The 13488-nt window shown below is 33.5% G+C and overlaps 2 protein-coding genes across 6 annotated transcripts in view; one reads left to right on the forward strand and one right to left on the reverse strand.

The window, feature by feature from the left end:
- Positions 1–5940, forward strand: part of LOC106790774 (PAB-dependent poly(A)-specific ribonuclease subunit PAN2) — a 10435-nt gene extending 4495 nt beyond the window's left edge. The window contains exons 10-21 of one of the 5 annotated variants that reach the window (XM_014755918.1): positions 811–1044; positions 1123–1368; positions 1457–1703; positions 2476–2658; positions 2758–2924; positions 3040–3208; positions 3293–3773; positions 3854–4071; positions 4145–4274; positions 4367–4588; positions 4685–4946; positions 5024–5940. In XM_014755918.1, the coding sequence (XP_014611404.1) occupies positions 811–1044; positions 1123–1368; positions 1457–1703; positions 2476–2658; positions 2758–2924; positions 3040–3208; positions 3293–3773; positions 3854–4071; positions 4145–4274; positions 4367–4588; positions 4685–4946; positions 5024–5038 (2574 nt within the window). In that variant the 3' untranslated portion in view covers positions 5039–5940. The remainder of the gene's footprint in view (positions 1–810; positions 1045–1122; positions 1369–1456; positions 1704–2475; positions 2659–2757; positions 2925–3039; positions 3209–3292; positions 3774–3853; positions 4072–4144; positions 4275–4366; positions 4589–4684; positions 4947–5023) is intronic. The other 4 variants (XM_014755922.1, XM_014755919.1, XM_014755920.1 and 1 more) reach the window with 4 other exon arrangements.
- Positions 5941–6173: 233 nt separating this feature from the next.
- LOC106790773 (integrin alpha-PS2-like) lies at positions 6174–13195 on the reverse strand. The gene is made up of 6 exons (XM_014755916.1): positions 12965–13195; positions 11967–12205; positions 11156–11771; positions 10172–11071; positions 7983–10091; positions 6174–7848 (listed from the first exon to the last, which is right to left on the reverse strand). Exons 1-6 carry the CDS (start codon positions 13097–13099, stop codon positions 7753–7755), a joined length of 4095 nt encoding a protein of 1364 aa, XP_014611402.1. The 5' UTR covers positions 13100–13195; the 3' UTR covers positions 6174–7752.
- Between the last annotated feature and the right edge of the window lie 293 nt (positions 13196–13488).

A 13488-nucleotide genomic window follows, 5' to 3' on the forward strand; every position in this document is an offset into this window, starting at 1 on the left:
TTTACTTATATTATCATTATTATATAGTGCCAATTCATAATAATTGTAAATTTATCCTAAATCAAGCAAGTGAAACGGTGAAGACAAGACCATGCCGAGGGTTTTGATGAAATTGCAGGGTTACGTGTAATGAAAAAAAAAAAGTATTTTAGGAGAAACTCTATGAATAAAAAAAAACTTAGGTTAAGTCATTTGGAGATGGAGGATGCAAAAGAGATTCCCTAGCATGCTACAATATGCACTTTAGAAGCTGTAGATTATAATATATATATATTCCAAAGTTTGTTTATATTCTTTCGTGTTCTCAAAAGGTTCTAAATTATAAAGAAGATAGAGTTAAAAGTATTCAGAAAAGTTCAAAATCGATCAGTATTTCTTTATTCTAGCATTAACCCTTAAATTTCATCAATTAATGTGACAATCTCCTATGTCTTCAAGTTAGCATAACAATACTATGTTTATAATCAAAGCGTTTACGAACATACACTGGTTACTTTTTTGATATTTTTTATAATTATAAATATTAAGTACATTTTTGCATAGATTGTGCCATTTTGATATAAATGTATAATTGAAGTTGTACTTGAATGAAATAAAAAGTTGTAATAATATATTTATAAGCCTTGCATTAATATCGCGCTACTTGAGTCGCGCCCAAAATATTTTCCGAATAGGTATTATTTATTTTTTAACAATTCTGATTAATTTATGTGGAGCTTATAACAAAATTATACAACTTTTATACTATGCAGAAAAAAATTATGCATATATCAATAATTAGAATAAAAATAAATAATACCTCTTTTACAGATACCTTACAATTTGGAAAAACGACGTGGCGTAGTTGCAAAACTTTTCGCGTCAGATTCACGAGCTAAAACAGATGACGGAACTTTTGTGGCAATACCAAAGCGTTATCGTAAAATTGAGGTCAAGTATTCACGAATCGGTTACGATGAATTCGATTTTGATCAATACAATCGGACCAATTTTTGCGGTCTCGAAGCTACACTTCCAAATAGTTATTGTAATGCGATGTTACAGGTAAGTGTGAAAAATAATTTCTAATATTTGTATTATTATGACTAATACACGTATGTAATATCTTCGTTATAATTACAGTTATTTTATTTTTGTGAACCTGTAAGAGTTGCATTACTTTCACATTCATGCCAAAGAGAATTTTGTTTGTCGTGTGAACTGGGATTCCTTTTTCACATGTTGGATACATCACGTGGATTACCCTGTCAAGCAGCCAACTTTCTTAGGGCTTTCAGAACTGTCCCAGAGGCAGCAGCTTTAGGTCTTATTTTAAGTGACTTGCATCCAGAGGCCAAAAGGAAAACAAGTTTAGTCAGATTAATCCAGGTATTTATACAGCATGCAGATATTTTTTCATCTACAGTTAAACGTAATACGAAAAGATGTTGACAGTATTTTCAAAATCTTCTTTTAGAGTTGGAATCGATTCATTCTTCATCAGATACACTACGAAATTCTAGAAACTAGAAAACGCCAGCAGGAAAAAAAAGAAGCGGTACGTTTGAAATCGGGACCTAAATGTGCACCATTTGTTTATAATGAACAAGATTTCCCAAGCATTTTACAGGATCTCGGTTCTCGATATAAAAGTCATGATAAAGAAAGGAAGAAAAGGAGAAAGCAAGAGGAGGATGGTAAATATATGTGGATAAGATCGAAAGGTAAACACAATTTATGTGTATCCTTAGCACTGGGCACTTTTTGTGTTTATTTTTCAGCCTGTATGTAATCATATTTTATATTCTGCTTAAAATATTCAATAGAATTCCATATATAGCCATTAAATACAAAAAAAGACAATACGTTAGAACATGTATTATTGGGATGCATTATCAAAAATGAGTAATTAGGAAGCACACTTATATAAAAAGTTTATCATTTAATTAATGAAATTCAGAACAGTTAAATGTTTTATTATCAACCGAATTTTAACTTAACTTCTTACTTATATTTTATGATATTCCATCAAACTCTATTAAATATTTTAAACAGGCTTGTTCGAAGGCTGCAGGGCTATATCCGTAAGATGACAAGAGGGAACTGGAAACATACGGTATTCTACTATATTTTGTTTTATGATGTACTACTACCACAGTGGCACAAGAATCTTTATTATTTTATAGTTTCCATCTTGATAGAATTTTTAGGATCTTTTTGTACTCTTGCATTTTTTGGATATTGCATCTGAAGCTTTTTAATCAAACGTATTTTAATAATATGTCGGACCCGCAATTTTACCTTAACATTGCTCTAGATGTTCAGCAATGCATTGCATTGTTTGTTCGAGTGCTTTTTATATGATTTATTTTTAATAGATCGCAATGTTACAAAAATGCACGTTTATGCCTTTTGCACACTTGTAAATGAGTAAGTTTGTAGTTAAATAGAAAATACATTTATATATCAACGATTTTTATTATTTTATATTACAAGTAGATCAAGGTAATAAAAAGTCTCCTGAAGAAAATGAAGTGCGAGATGAGGAAACGGAAATCAGTCGGCTATTTGGATCTGAACAAATGCACATACATCGTTGTCAGAAATGTGGACAAGAAGCTACTAAACATTCTATCATGTTACTATGTAATTTAGTGTACCCTGAAATAGTCAATCCATGTAAGAACTTATCTAATAATTATATTTTTGTATACATTAAGTTTATATATTAAATTATTAAAACGATGTAATATACACCTAACCTTTTGTTTCTTGTAGCAGAAGAGATTCCATTTACAAACATACTGGAACGAAGCTTGAGACCAGAAAAAATCACTCCTGCATGGTGCGACGAATGTCAAAAGTTTACACCTACTCTTCAATCTCGACAATTGACCAAGTTACCTCAAATATTGGCCTTAAATTGTGGTTTAGATACGCAGCAGGTCAAATATTTTTTAATATAACATAGCATATATATATATATATATATATATATATATATGCTATTGGGCTTTATTAAATTAAAGAATATTATGTATAAATGATAATTGATTTTAGGACAAAGCTTTTTGGCAAAATCAAATGGATATCGTCGTCCGGAAAGTTTTGAATAATAAGGAAGCTAGTCCTTCATCCAGTCCTGTTCCAATTACTGTTAAACCATGTCGATATGGTAGCAATTGTACCAGAGTTGGTTGTAGATTCAGGCACATTGGACGAGATTCAGGTAAGGTCATAAATAACATTTCATAGAATCTATTATAATTTTATCAAAATATATTGGAATATATTTAAATAATATTTTAAATAGAAACATTGACGGTATCACCTGCTACACCTCTTTCAAATATAACTACCACGACTACTTCAACACCTCCGAGTCATCTGTATTATTCACATTCATGGATTCCTCATAATATTAAAATTTCTATAAATGAAAACGGCGTATTGTCAGTTGAAAAAATAACTTCACCAAAGATCGATGATAGTAATGCAACTGTACTAGAAAATGGACAAGATGATAGCAATACGCAAAAAACTTCTAATACCATAGAAATAATTCAAGATAAAAATGAAAGTGAAAATGCAGAGACAGAAAAGAAGATTGAAGAACAAACAACTAGCTTGACGAGTAAAGCTCAATACAGCCTTAGCGCGGTTGTGTGTTATGTGGATGATAAAAATAACGAAGAAAGAAGAAACCTTGTCGCGTTATTACGTGTTGATCCTAACTATCATAAACGATCAACAGGTAGTGCGGTATCTCAATGGTATATTTTCAACGACTTCTGGCAAGTAATATTATAAATAATAAATATTCACTAATAACGTGTGTATATAAAACACGTCTGACCAATATTTTTGATTACAGTATATCTCCAGTAACACCACAGGAAGCGGTTTGGTTTAATCTTGATTGGAAAGTACCATGTGTTCTTCATTATACAATAATTCCAACACCAGAACCATCGACATATGTAAGTCCACTTACTTATGATGTCTTTGGTGAGGACAAATGCATTGCACGTAGTGGAGGAACAACAGGTATTACGTTCACACCTCTTTCGTCGGATGAAATGCCCAAGAAAGGTACGATTTGCGAATAAATAAAATAATGAAGAATAGAACGATTGTTCTCACAAGACCATTTATATTATTTTAGGAGAACTAGTAGGAATCGATGCCGAATTTGTTACTTTAAATCAAGAGGAGTCAGAACTTCGAAGCGATGGAAAAATGTCTACAATTAAACCGAGTCATATGTCTGTTGCGAGGATTACTTGTATACGAGGGTATACTTAATTAAATATTGAATCGTATATCTTATAAATATTAACTTATCTTTTATATCTAAGTAAGTTTTTTTTTTTTTTTTAATTTGTAGACAAGGTCCTCTCGAAGGCACACCCTTTATTGATGATTACATTAGCACACAAGAACAAGTGGTTGACTATCTTACGAAATTCAGTGGAATTCAACCGGGTGATTTGGATGCCAATTTCAGTAGTAAACATCTTACAACGCTCAAGTCGACCTATCAAAAATTAAGATTTTTAGTGGATAATGGTATTATATTCGTCGGTCATGGATTAAAAAATGACTTTAGGTATTTATCAATTAATTTGTTTCCTTACAATTATAATTATAGTTTCTAATATATTTATCTTTTATGACAATTTTTTTATTTTTATTTTGGTGATAGGGTAATTAATTTGGTCGTGCCTCCAGAGCAAATAGTAGATACAGTATGGCTGTTTCATCTACCTCATCATCGTATGGTATCGTTACGATTTCTAACGTGGCATTTCTTAGGTAAAACAATACAATCTGAAACACACGATTCTACGGAAGATTCACGAGCTGCTCTGGAGTTATATCGTAAGTACAAAGAACTGGAAAGTTCAGGAAAATTAGCAGATAACCTCAAAGAACTTTATACCGTAGGGACCCAATTACAATGGAAAGTTAGTATTTTACTCGTAATAATATTTATAATTTATGTATTCATTTACTAATTACTAAAAACCGTTAATCATTGCAGGTACCAGATAGCTGATATGAGGTTAGTAAGTGTAACAATGAAACTGAGAACATTGAATTAGAAAACGATAATGAGGTCCAAGTGATAAATGCATTTGAGTGTATAATAGGCCAAGTAAATAGTTCAAAAATTAATTCGTCTGACAAACTTTAAATTTAAAAACGTTGATTAATCCAATTAAGTTCTTTTCTTTTTTACTTTTTCTTTTTTACGGCGATAAAACGTTCTATCTATTACATATGTACAAAAATTAATTTTATAACGGAAGAGAATATGAACAATTTTCGAGGATAAAAACGATTAATATGGAAATTAAAATTACGGGTAAAACATGTTAATAATTTGTTTAAAAAAAATTAGGTAAAAAAAAAGAAAAAAAAAATAAGAGCTTACTTTAATCTAAACCAAGTCAGAAATTTGTCGTTTATCATGATTCGTTATCAAAATATATCGGAATTCTTGTTACATCGAAATTCATTATAAATTATAGAGAACATTTCATGAAACAAGTAGGTGAATTAATATAACGAAATTTCTTGTTAATTAAAATTCAGAAACATGGTATCTAAATTGTTAATAATCAATAGTGAGAATTGTACATAATGTTCCATAGCATATTAGCATATCGAAGATCAGAAATTGTTTTTCACGCTGTTCCATTTGTTCGACGTTTCCTTTTATTTTATTTTTTTTTTTTTTTCATATTTTAACAATTTCGACAATATCGTTAATTATATTAATACGAAACGAACTTTTTAATAATGTGTGTGTATAGAAATAGTAATCGGTATCATGGCAATATTTTACCGTGACAAAATAACATGTACACGATCGTAATCATTTCCTTGTATATGTACGCTCTATCGGGACATAATGATACTTTTTTATCCTCTTTGGATACAATAATTAATGTATTTTTTTATAATCTTTACTTTTCCCGATGAATTTTAGTTATTTCGTAACGATCATGAGCGTCTTTATTTATTCTCGACGATTATCAAAGTGTCGTCAATCTAATAACTCTATCTTTTTATACGAAACTTTCGAAACGCTAACACATTCAGGATATAGTGATATATTTTACAAAAAAGAAAAGAATAAAAAAAAAAAAGAAAGGAAGAAAAAATAAAACAAATAATTGTACTCATTATAAGTTATTTTTGTATACATTTTATCAATGAAAAGAAAATATTAAAAATAAAGTCAAAGTCTATTGCAAATATTGTCTCCCATTTGAACGCGAATGACGTTATGAATGAATAAATAAATACATTTTTATAATATAAATCAATTCTAACGTAATATTTGATACGACATTTTTCCAAAGTCTTGTTCACAGATTAAGATGATCGTGTTGAATAAAAAGATCGAGAAGACAAATGATCGAATCTTCGTGCTAGATCATTATAATAATATTTGTAAGTATTTACTTAAGTAGTTTACTTAATTAATACATACATCATTTTCTCTTACAACATAATATTTTTAATTACTATATATATATATTTTATATTTTTATATAAACTTTCTCTTATGTGTCACATAAGACCTTTTAAATTAGATTATAAATTTAGTACGCAATCAGTGACGACAAAAAAAAATAACAGCATTTAATTAATATTAATATCATTATATATTTTTTCTTTAATGTTACGGATTAATGTTGTATTTACAAAATTATTTTCTGTGTTTTTTTTTTTTTATCGGTTGCTGATTTTATCCATTTCAGTCAAACGATGTGCGTTAAAACTTACTTTCCGTACGTAAGTATATAATAACATAATTAATAATTTACAAAATTATACACACACCTGGGGCATGGCTGCAGCCCTTCTCATATGTTAATGACGCTCTGTTATATGTTACTTGGTATACATACATAGATATATAAATTTAATAAATAATATGAAAAATTAGCGTACTGCCAAGCCTGCTTTCCAGATGTAACGAGGAGCCCAAACATAAGCGTTGTTGATCGTAGAAGCAAATGAGATCCTTCGAAAGGTAAACTCTTTTACGCGAATGGTTTGGAAAGTTTTGAACCTAACATGAAGATCTTTTTTTTTGGTCTAACTCACTTTTGCAATCCACCCTCGTACATTTGTTTCTTTCTTTCCTCTCGCTTCTTAATATTTATCTGATCTTACTTATTTATATGATGTGTTTCTTTGTAATAAAATAAAGAATAGAAAAGAAACAAAATAAAATAAAATAAATACAGAGGCAGTTTCGTAGGTCGAGCAAGAAAATAAAAAGAAAGGAAAGGTAAGATGAAACTTTGAATTTCTCTCGCTTCTGATGACCCGTAAGGTATGGCTTCAAAGTAATTAAGTTACACGTAAAAAGAAAACATCTCCTGACTAGAAACTTGCGTGATCGAGCTGCTGCAGGAGCTGGAAGGAGTATTAAGTGGCAGTATTGCTGTGTATGAACGACAACAAATCTCACGGCATTATTATATCGTTCTATTCATCAGCCGTTTATACGTTTGTCTCAAGACAATTAAATCCACTAGATTCATTTTCTCCTCCTTTAGCTGGACATCGAGAACGTTAAGGCACTTATTTCATGATTTCCAATGCACGATCGAAACGTGGAAAAAAAGATTCGATCGAAGAGAGAAAAAGAGAGGGCAAGAGAGAGAGGGAGGGAGGGGGAGGGAGAGAGAGAGAGAGAGAGAGCGAGAAAAGTTTGAAGACTCTCTCTCTGTTAGGAGAGGTGCCACATTTTTAAAGGTGTTCTTCACCTTGTTGGAAGTGACCATTCCTGTTCAAGGGTTGCCTCTCGGGTGCATCGGAAGGTCGATTTCTTTTGAAGAACCCACACTGTTAACAGAGATCAGATATATTGTGATAAATATCATAAAGTATTTCTATAGAATAAAATTATAATGAATTAATATTAATTTCTTATGTCTTGTTCTAAAGTATTGTATTCTTTGGAGTTACTTTAAACTTACCTTATGAAGTAGGTAGATGAGAAGTAGTAAGATTATCGTTCCGGCGCACGCCGACAAAACTACTATCCAAAGTGGAATGACATCTGGAGAGGACGGAACAGCGGTCGGTTCGATGTTCGTATAAATTTCTTGACTTTTCACCACTTGTTCAACTGGCGTACCGATAAAGGGTTGCTTTGTAACACGTGCAACTAATTGACTGGAGACCTTAATTTTTTCTTGAAACGCAAGTTTCTTCAAAGTTCTGATATTAACGAGATACCTCGCTGCGATAGTTATCTCTTGATCCTTTTTCAAAGGACCAAGGACGCAACGTAGTATGACACATTTTGTGGTATTACAAGGATTCGGATGTCGAATGATAGGATTAATTTCATCCGTGGAAATATTATCGTCGATTTGTCGACGATGTCTATTATTCATTTCTTCGAATTTTCTAAACTCGGCTACGCTCAATGCATCGTCATTCTCTCGCCTAAATCTTGAATTGAGATGATTTGGATCAATCTCAGCAACGAGATCGAAACGATTTCTACCATAGACTCTGGTATCGACTTGTCTATCCTCCATTCGTTTGTGTTCGTCAACGTGCGAGCTAAATCGGCTTTCGTAATCTTTATCTACATTGGATCCTGTTTGTTGGAATCTGCCAGAAGATTTGATAGCTGGAGTACCACCTATAGCGTAAGTACGTTCTTCCGTATAAGTGTAAGATCCTTGTAAAGGAAATCTGCGACCATCTTTCAATACGATATATCCTTTCCTATCCTGCCCAATCAAAAGCTGACCTTCTATTCTCAAAAATCGGCTATCTTGTGGTTCGATTGATTCAGAACTATAACTTTGTACGCCTCTTTTATCCTGTAGAGGGAACATCGAACCATCCTGGAATTCTATGTATTCTTTCCTATCGGCGGATGTTCTAAATCGTCCCATAAACTGAACATATTGTTTTCCCTGCCTACTGTATGATTGATAACCAGTCGCTTCTTTCGACAAGGATCCAAGAACTTTCTCTAGTTCTTGAGTAGAGCTAACGTTTCGCAAACGGAATTCTATTTCACTGCTACCAACAACATGCTCTCTATCACCAGTTATGAATTCCGTTTGTCTTTCTGTATCACGATTTTCCAAAATATCGTCATAAGTCTTTTCCTCATCGTAATCATACTCTTCTTCTTTTCCTTCCTTTTGTCTTAATTGTTCTTCCTCTCTCATACGTTCTTGCTCCCTCATACGACGTTCTTCCTCCTGTCGTATTTGCGAGAGCAAACCTTCATATTTTTGTCGTCGAGACAAACGTTCTTCCTCCGCTATTCTTTGACGTTTTATTTCATCCAAACGTCTCTCCTCTTGTATCCTTCTCAAACGCAATTCTTCCTCGATTCTCGACATTTTTTCCTCCTGATGGCGACGTTCTGCTTCTTGTTTTCTCATATATTCTTCATGCGGTCTTATATTTTCACTTTCATCGACACGCACCGTCGGAGTACGCATTGAAGAAAATGAACTTTCTTGATTTCCATAAGCAATCCTATCACCTTCCTTCCAACGACTTTCAATAATTCTACTGTAATTTGAATGTCCATTACGTGATGTATCCAAATTTGATAAATTCGGATCGAAATGATTTCCTTGAACTGTCGTATGTAATCCACTTCCTATATTCGTTGAGCTACCACCATAACCATCGGAGTCTGAATGGAAAATAATTCCCCTGTTAACACCAGATATTCCATCGGATGTACTACCACCACCAACACTACTACTACTACTACTACTACTACTACTACTACTCGTCACACCAGAACTGTTTTGCGTATAAGTGGTGGTTATTACACCGGGTTGTTCTCCACTAGATGTAAGTTGTATCCTTCTGGTTTCGCTGTTAATGACGTTCGTAGAGGACGACGAAGAGTGTCGTGATTTTTGAATGTCCGAACTGTCCCCACTGTTTACGTCACTCTCTTCCTTGCGATTCGATTTATTATTACTTTGCATCGTTTCAAAACCTCTTTGTACGTTGATCGTCTTGCCTGAATGCGACTCGTCCAAAATGACGCCAGACGGATCAGGATAATTTTGCAATGGCCTTTTTCGTTGCTCAAGCTAAAAAAAAAACCAAAATGAAAAGGTAAATATAATATAACGCTAAATTATTAACACAATTTGTCGATGTTATTATTTACCTGGAGGCTAAGGTAATTAGCATTCGCCGTTTCGCAAGCAATCGATCCAGTCGTTTCCGGTTGCTCAATCAAATACAACAATTCTTCACCAGCAAGAGTTTGAGCTGGCCATATAAGAAATGCTTCTGCTTCAAGTATATCCGATGGTCCCTGATTATATACAATATAATTGTGAATGACCGCTGGTCCAAATTCCGATTCAGTCGTAACGTTCGTTCCGGTGTAATTGTAAGGATTGTAATAGATCTCTTTAGGTCGACTTTCACCTTCCACGAGTAATTCCGTTTCGATCCAAATCGGTAAGGATAAGTGCCAACTATTGTCGCCGGTGGTCGTATCATTTTCAGGATTGGTTGTATTTACTTCCATATAAAATTCGTAGGACGGTGCCATACTGCTAGATGTAACAGGTTGCAAGAGTACTTTGAAATTGACCAATTGTGTTTGAGGTAAAGGATTGCCGATATCGCAACGCAAAGTATTGTTGTTCGATTGTTTAGGTGCCGAACATTGTACGGGTACTTCGGTTTTATCGATTCTCTCGATTTTAATATAATCGATACCAGCGGGCAATTGGATATTGTAAGTCGCTTCGAACGCATCCTCGCCGTTGTTTATCACCAAAATTTCGAGTTCCAATTTCTTTCCAGATCCTAGAAGGTATCGTCCGACGTTTGGTTTCACGCTGAGCCGTAGATCTGGTATGCAAACGTTGTCAGGACCACAGTTCTTTCTAATCGATAATGAATCCTTTTTGGACATGGTAGCACCGATAACAGGTCTCAACGAAATCCTAGGATCTCGTGGACGATTATCGGGTAAATGATCGTCTTTCAAACTTATACGTAACTCCGCTTCCAACGATGTCAACTTATCACGGATATTAGGTGTCACGTAAACCTAAACGATAGATAATCATGTTAAATACAAGCGAATTTCATACGTATGATAAGAAAATGAAATAGGATTAAATTAGAGATTAACCTGCACTGTACGACATAGTTGTTGATTTCGTTCGATCGTGATCGTTTTATTTATCATATTTTTATTCTCATCTTCGATAAAAAACAATCGGGGTGCCTTTGTTTTCTTAACGTCAACGACATATTGAACATTAAATACGTATTTCGATAAGACACCATCACCGCTGTATTTGAAGCATCCCCTCAATGGTAAAGATGTTACTCTGGTACCATCGGAGAGAGTATAATTCTTATCATCCAAAGATATCAGTTTAGATTCCGTTTCAAAAGTCACGAAAGAATCCATTTTGATGACTGGACGAGCTCTGAAGAAGAATGCTGAGCTGGATTCGTAAGCTCCAACGACCAAATCTGGATAATGATTGCCATCGAGATCCAAACTACCGGCTACAGAAAATCCGAAGGTTTCAATTGGGACGTTCAATTCTTCCGCCTGGATAACTTGTGAATATTTCTCTGAAACACCATTTCTCGATCCGCGATAAACATAAACAGCACCTCGACCATTCAATCCAGCGTAAGGAGCACCCACGGCGAAATCGCCATAACCATCATGGTCAATATCCCCCAGAAATGCCAGTGACAAACCGAAACGCCCGCGATTACTCTCTCCATCTCTGGAAAAATGAGATAAAAAGTTTATCGTGAAAGTTCAGCGAACATTAACGAGATTTCGGAATTCTCGGAATTTGTCTCTTGATAATTGTTTCTACTATTTATAAAAGTGAAACTAGAATGTATAATCTAACAAGATTAGAAATATATTGAATAATATATATTTCTTTTTGTTTTGTTTATTTTTTCAATTATACCTGCTGTCAACTTTTCGGAACTTTTCAAGACCTCTTCCTTGATAGATAACATAGATCCTTCCAGTTTCGATGTACATTTCTGGATTATCTGGAATAGTATACATAGGTGCTCCAACTATTAGATCGTCCAAATTGTCACCATCAATGTCACCAGCTGCAACGGCGTAACCGAAGTAAGCACCCATTTGTTCACCAGTGACGTTCTGATGATTAGTCATATTGGAAGTGAACAGTACGACCTAGAACAAAGAAGATTAGAATATATACAAGATGTCCTACTTAAATTGTTAGAATAATATGGAAGTACATGGTACAGATTATTTTTTTTCAAGATAATTTTTTTTTCATATACCATCAGTATAATAATATAATGAAACATAAGTCATATTTATTACTATATTATAATATATATAGAATAAATTGATTCAATTTGACAGTCAAGATTTGGGATTTGACTTATCATATCTTAAGCAACAATTAAAATTCTATTCACCCTTACAAATCACGTGATCCCTATGATTCCGAACGACATGCCATTCGACTTTAAATGGTTACAATTTTCAGTGCTGCTTGCATTTGCAATGACGATAAATAAATCGCAAGGACAGTCGTTAAGTGTTTGTGGCATCAATCTTAAAAATTCACGTTTTTCACATGGCCAATTATACGTCGCCTATTCCCGTGTCGGACAACCATCAACATTATTTAGTTACGTGCCAGAAAACTAACAATGTGTCTATCAAAAAGAGCATTACAATAAACAATATGTTTTTGAAATAATTTTGGAAGTTATTATTTATTCATGTTCGAATTGAATATTCACAGCTAAGAGAGGACAATGTCTGTCGGGTCACCTAATAAGAAATATCTTTTTGCGAAGAAGAAAAAAGAAAAGCAATATCGCAGAGATGAAAAAAGATTCCTTGTAAAAGGAATGACGATTAGGCTAGGTAGGTGTATTTATCGTTGGTTAGCAGTAAGGTCAGAGTATATCTTACCTTGCCACGAAGACCAGATCCTCTGGGTACACCAACAGCCGTGCCACTGTCTCCGTTTCCAACGAAGTCTCCCGTGGCGACCGAGTACCCCATGTAACTGTCGTCTTCGCTTGCCGGAGCTTCCTTTGTGAACATCACTTTGGCGCGATTATTCAACGGCTGCGAAAATACTTGGCCTGAAAAGCGAATTGTATGGTATGTTTAAAAAACGAAACATTTCTAACGGTGATTAACGATCTCTCTCTCTCTCTCTCTCTCTCTCTCAAGTGGGTGCTTGTTCATGTACGTATATCTTTCACGATTCCTTATTTACTATATCTATATATTATTATTCTTTATTTATTTAACGACAATATTTTTAACTTATTTAGTATTTCTCTCGTCCAAAAATTACAATTTTTAATGATGAAATTTAACAGGGAACTTGGACATGAAAGAAGTAGAACTATGTTTGATTTAGTTGGACGTTTCGTCCCTTTATTGGGACTTCTTCAGCAACTAGAAATTTTATTTTATTATTATTT

Source organism: Polistes canadensis, unplaced genomic scaffold (genome assembly GCF_001313835.1).
Source record: "Polistes canadensis isolate GaletaPanama2010 unplaced genomic scaffold, ASM131383v1 scaffold_259, whole genome shotgun sequence".
NCBI classification, from domain to species: domain Eukaryota; kingdom Metazoa; phylum Arthropoda; class Insecta; order Hymenoptera; family Vespidae; genus Polistes; species Polistes canadensis.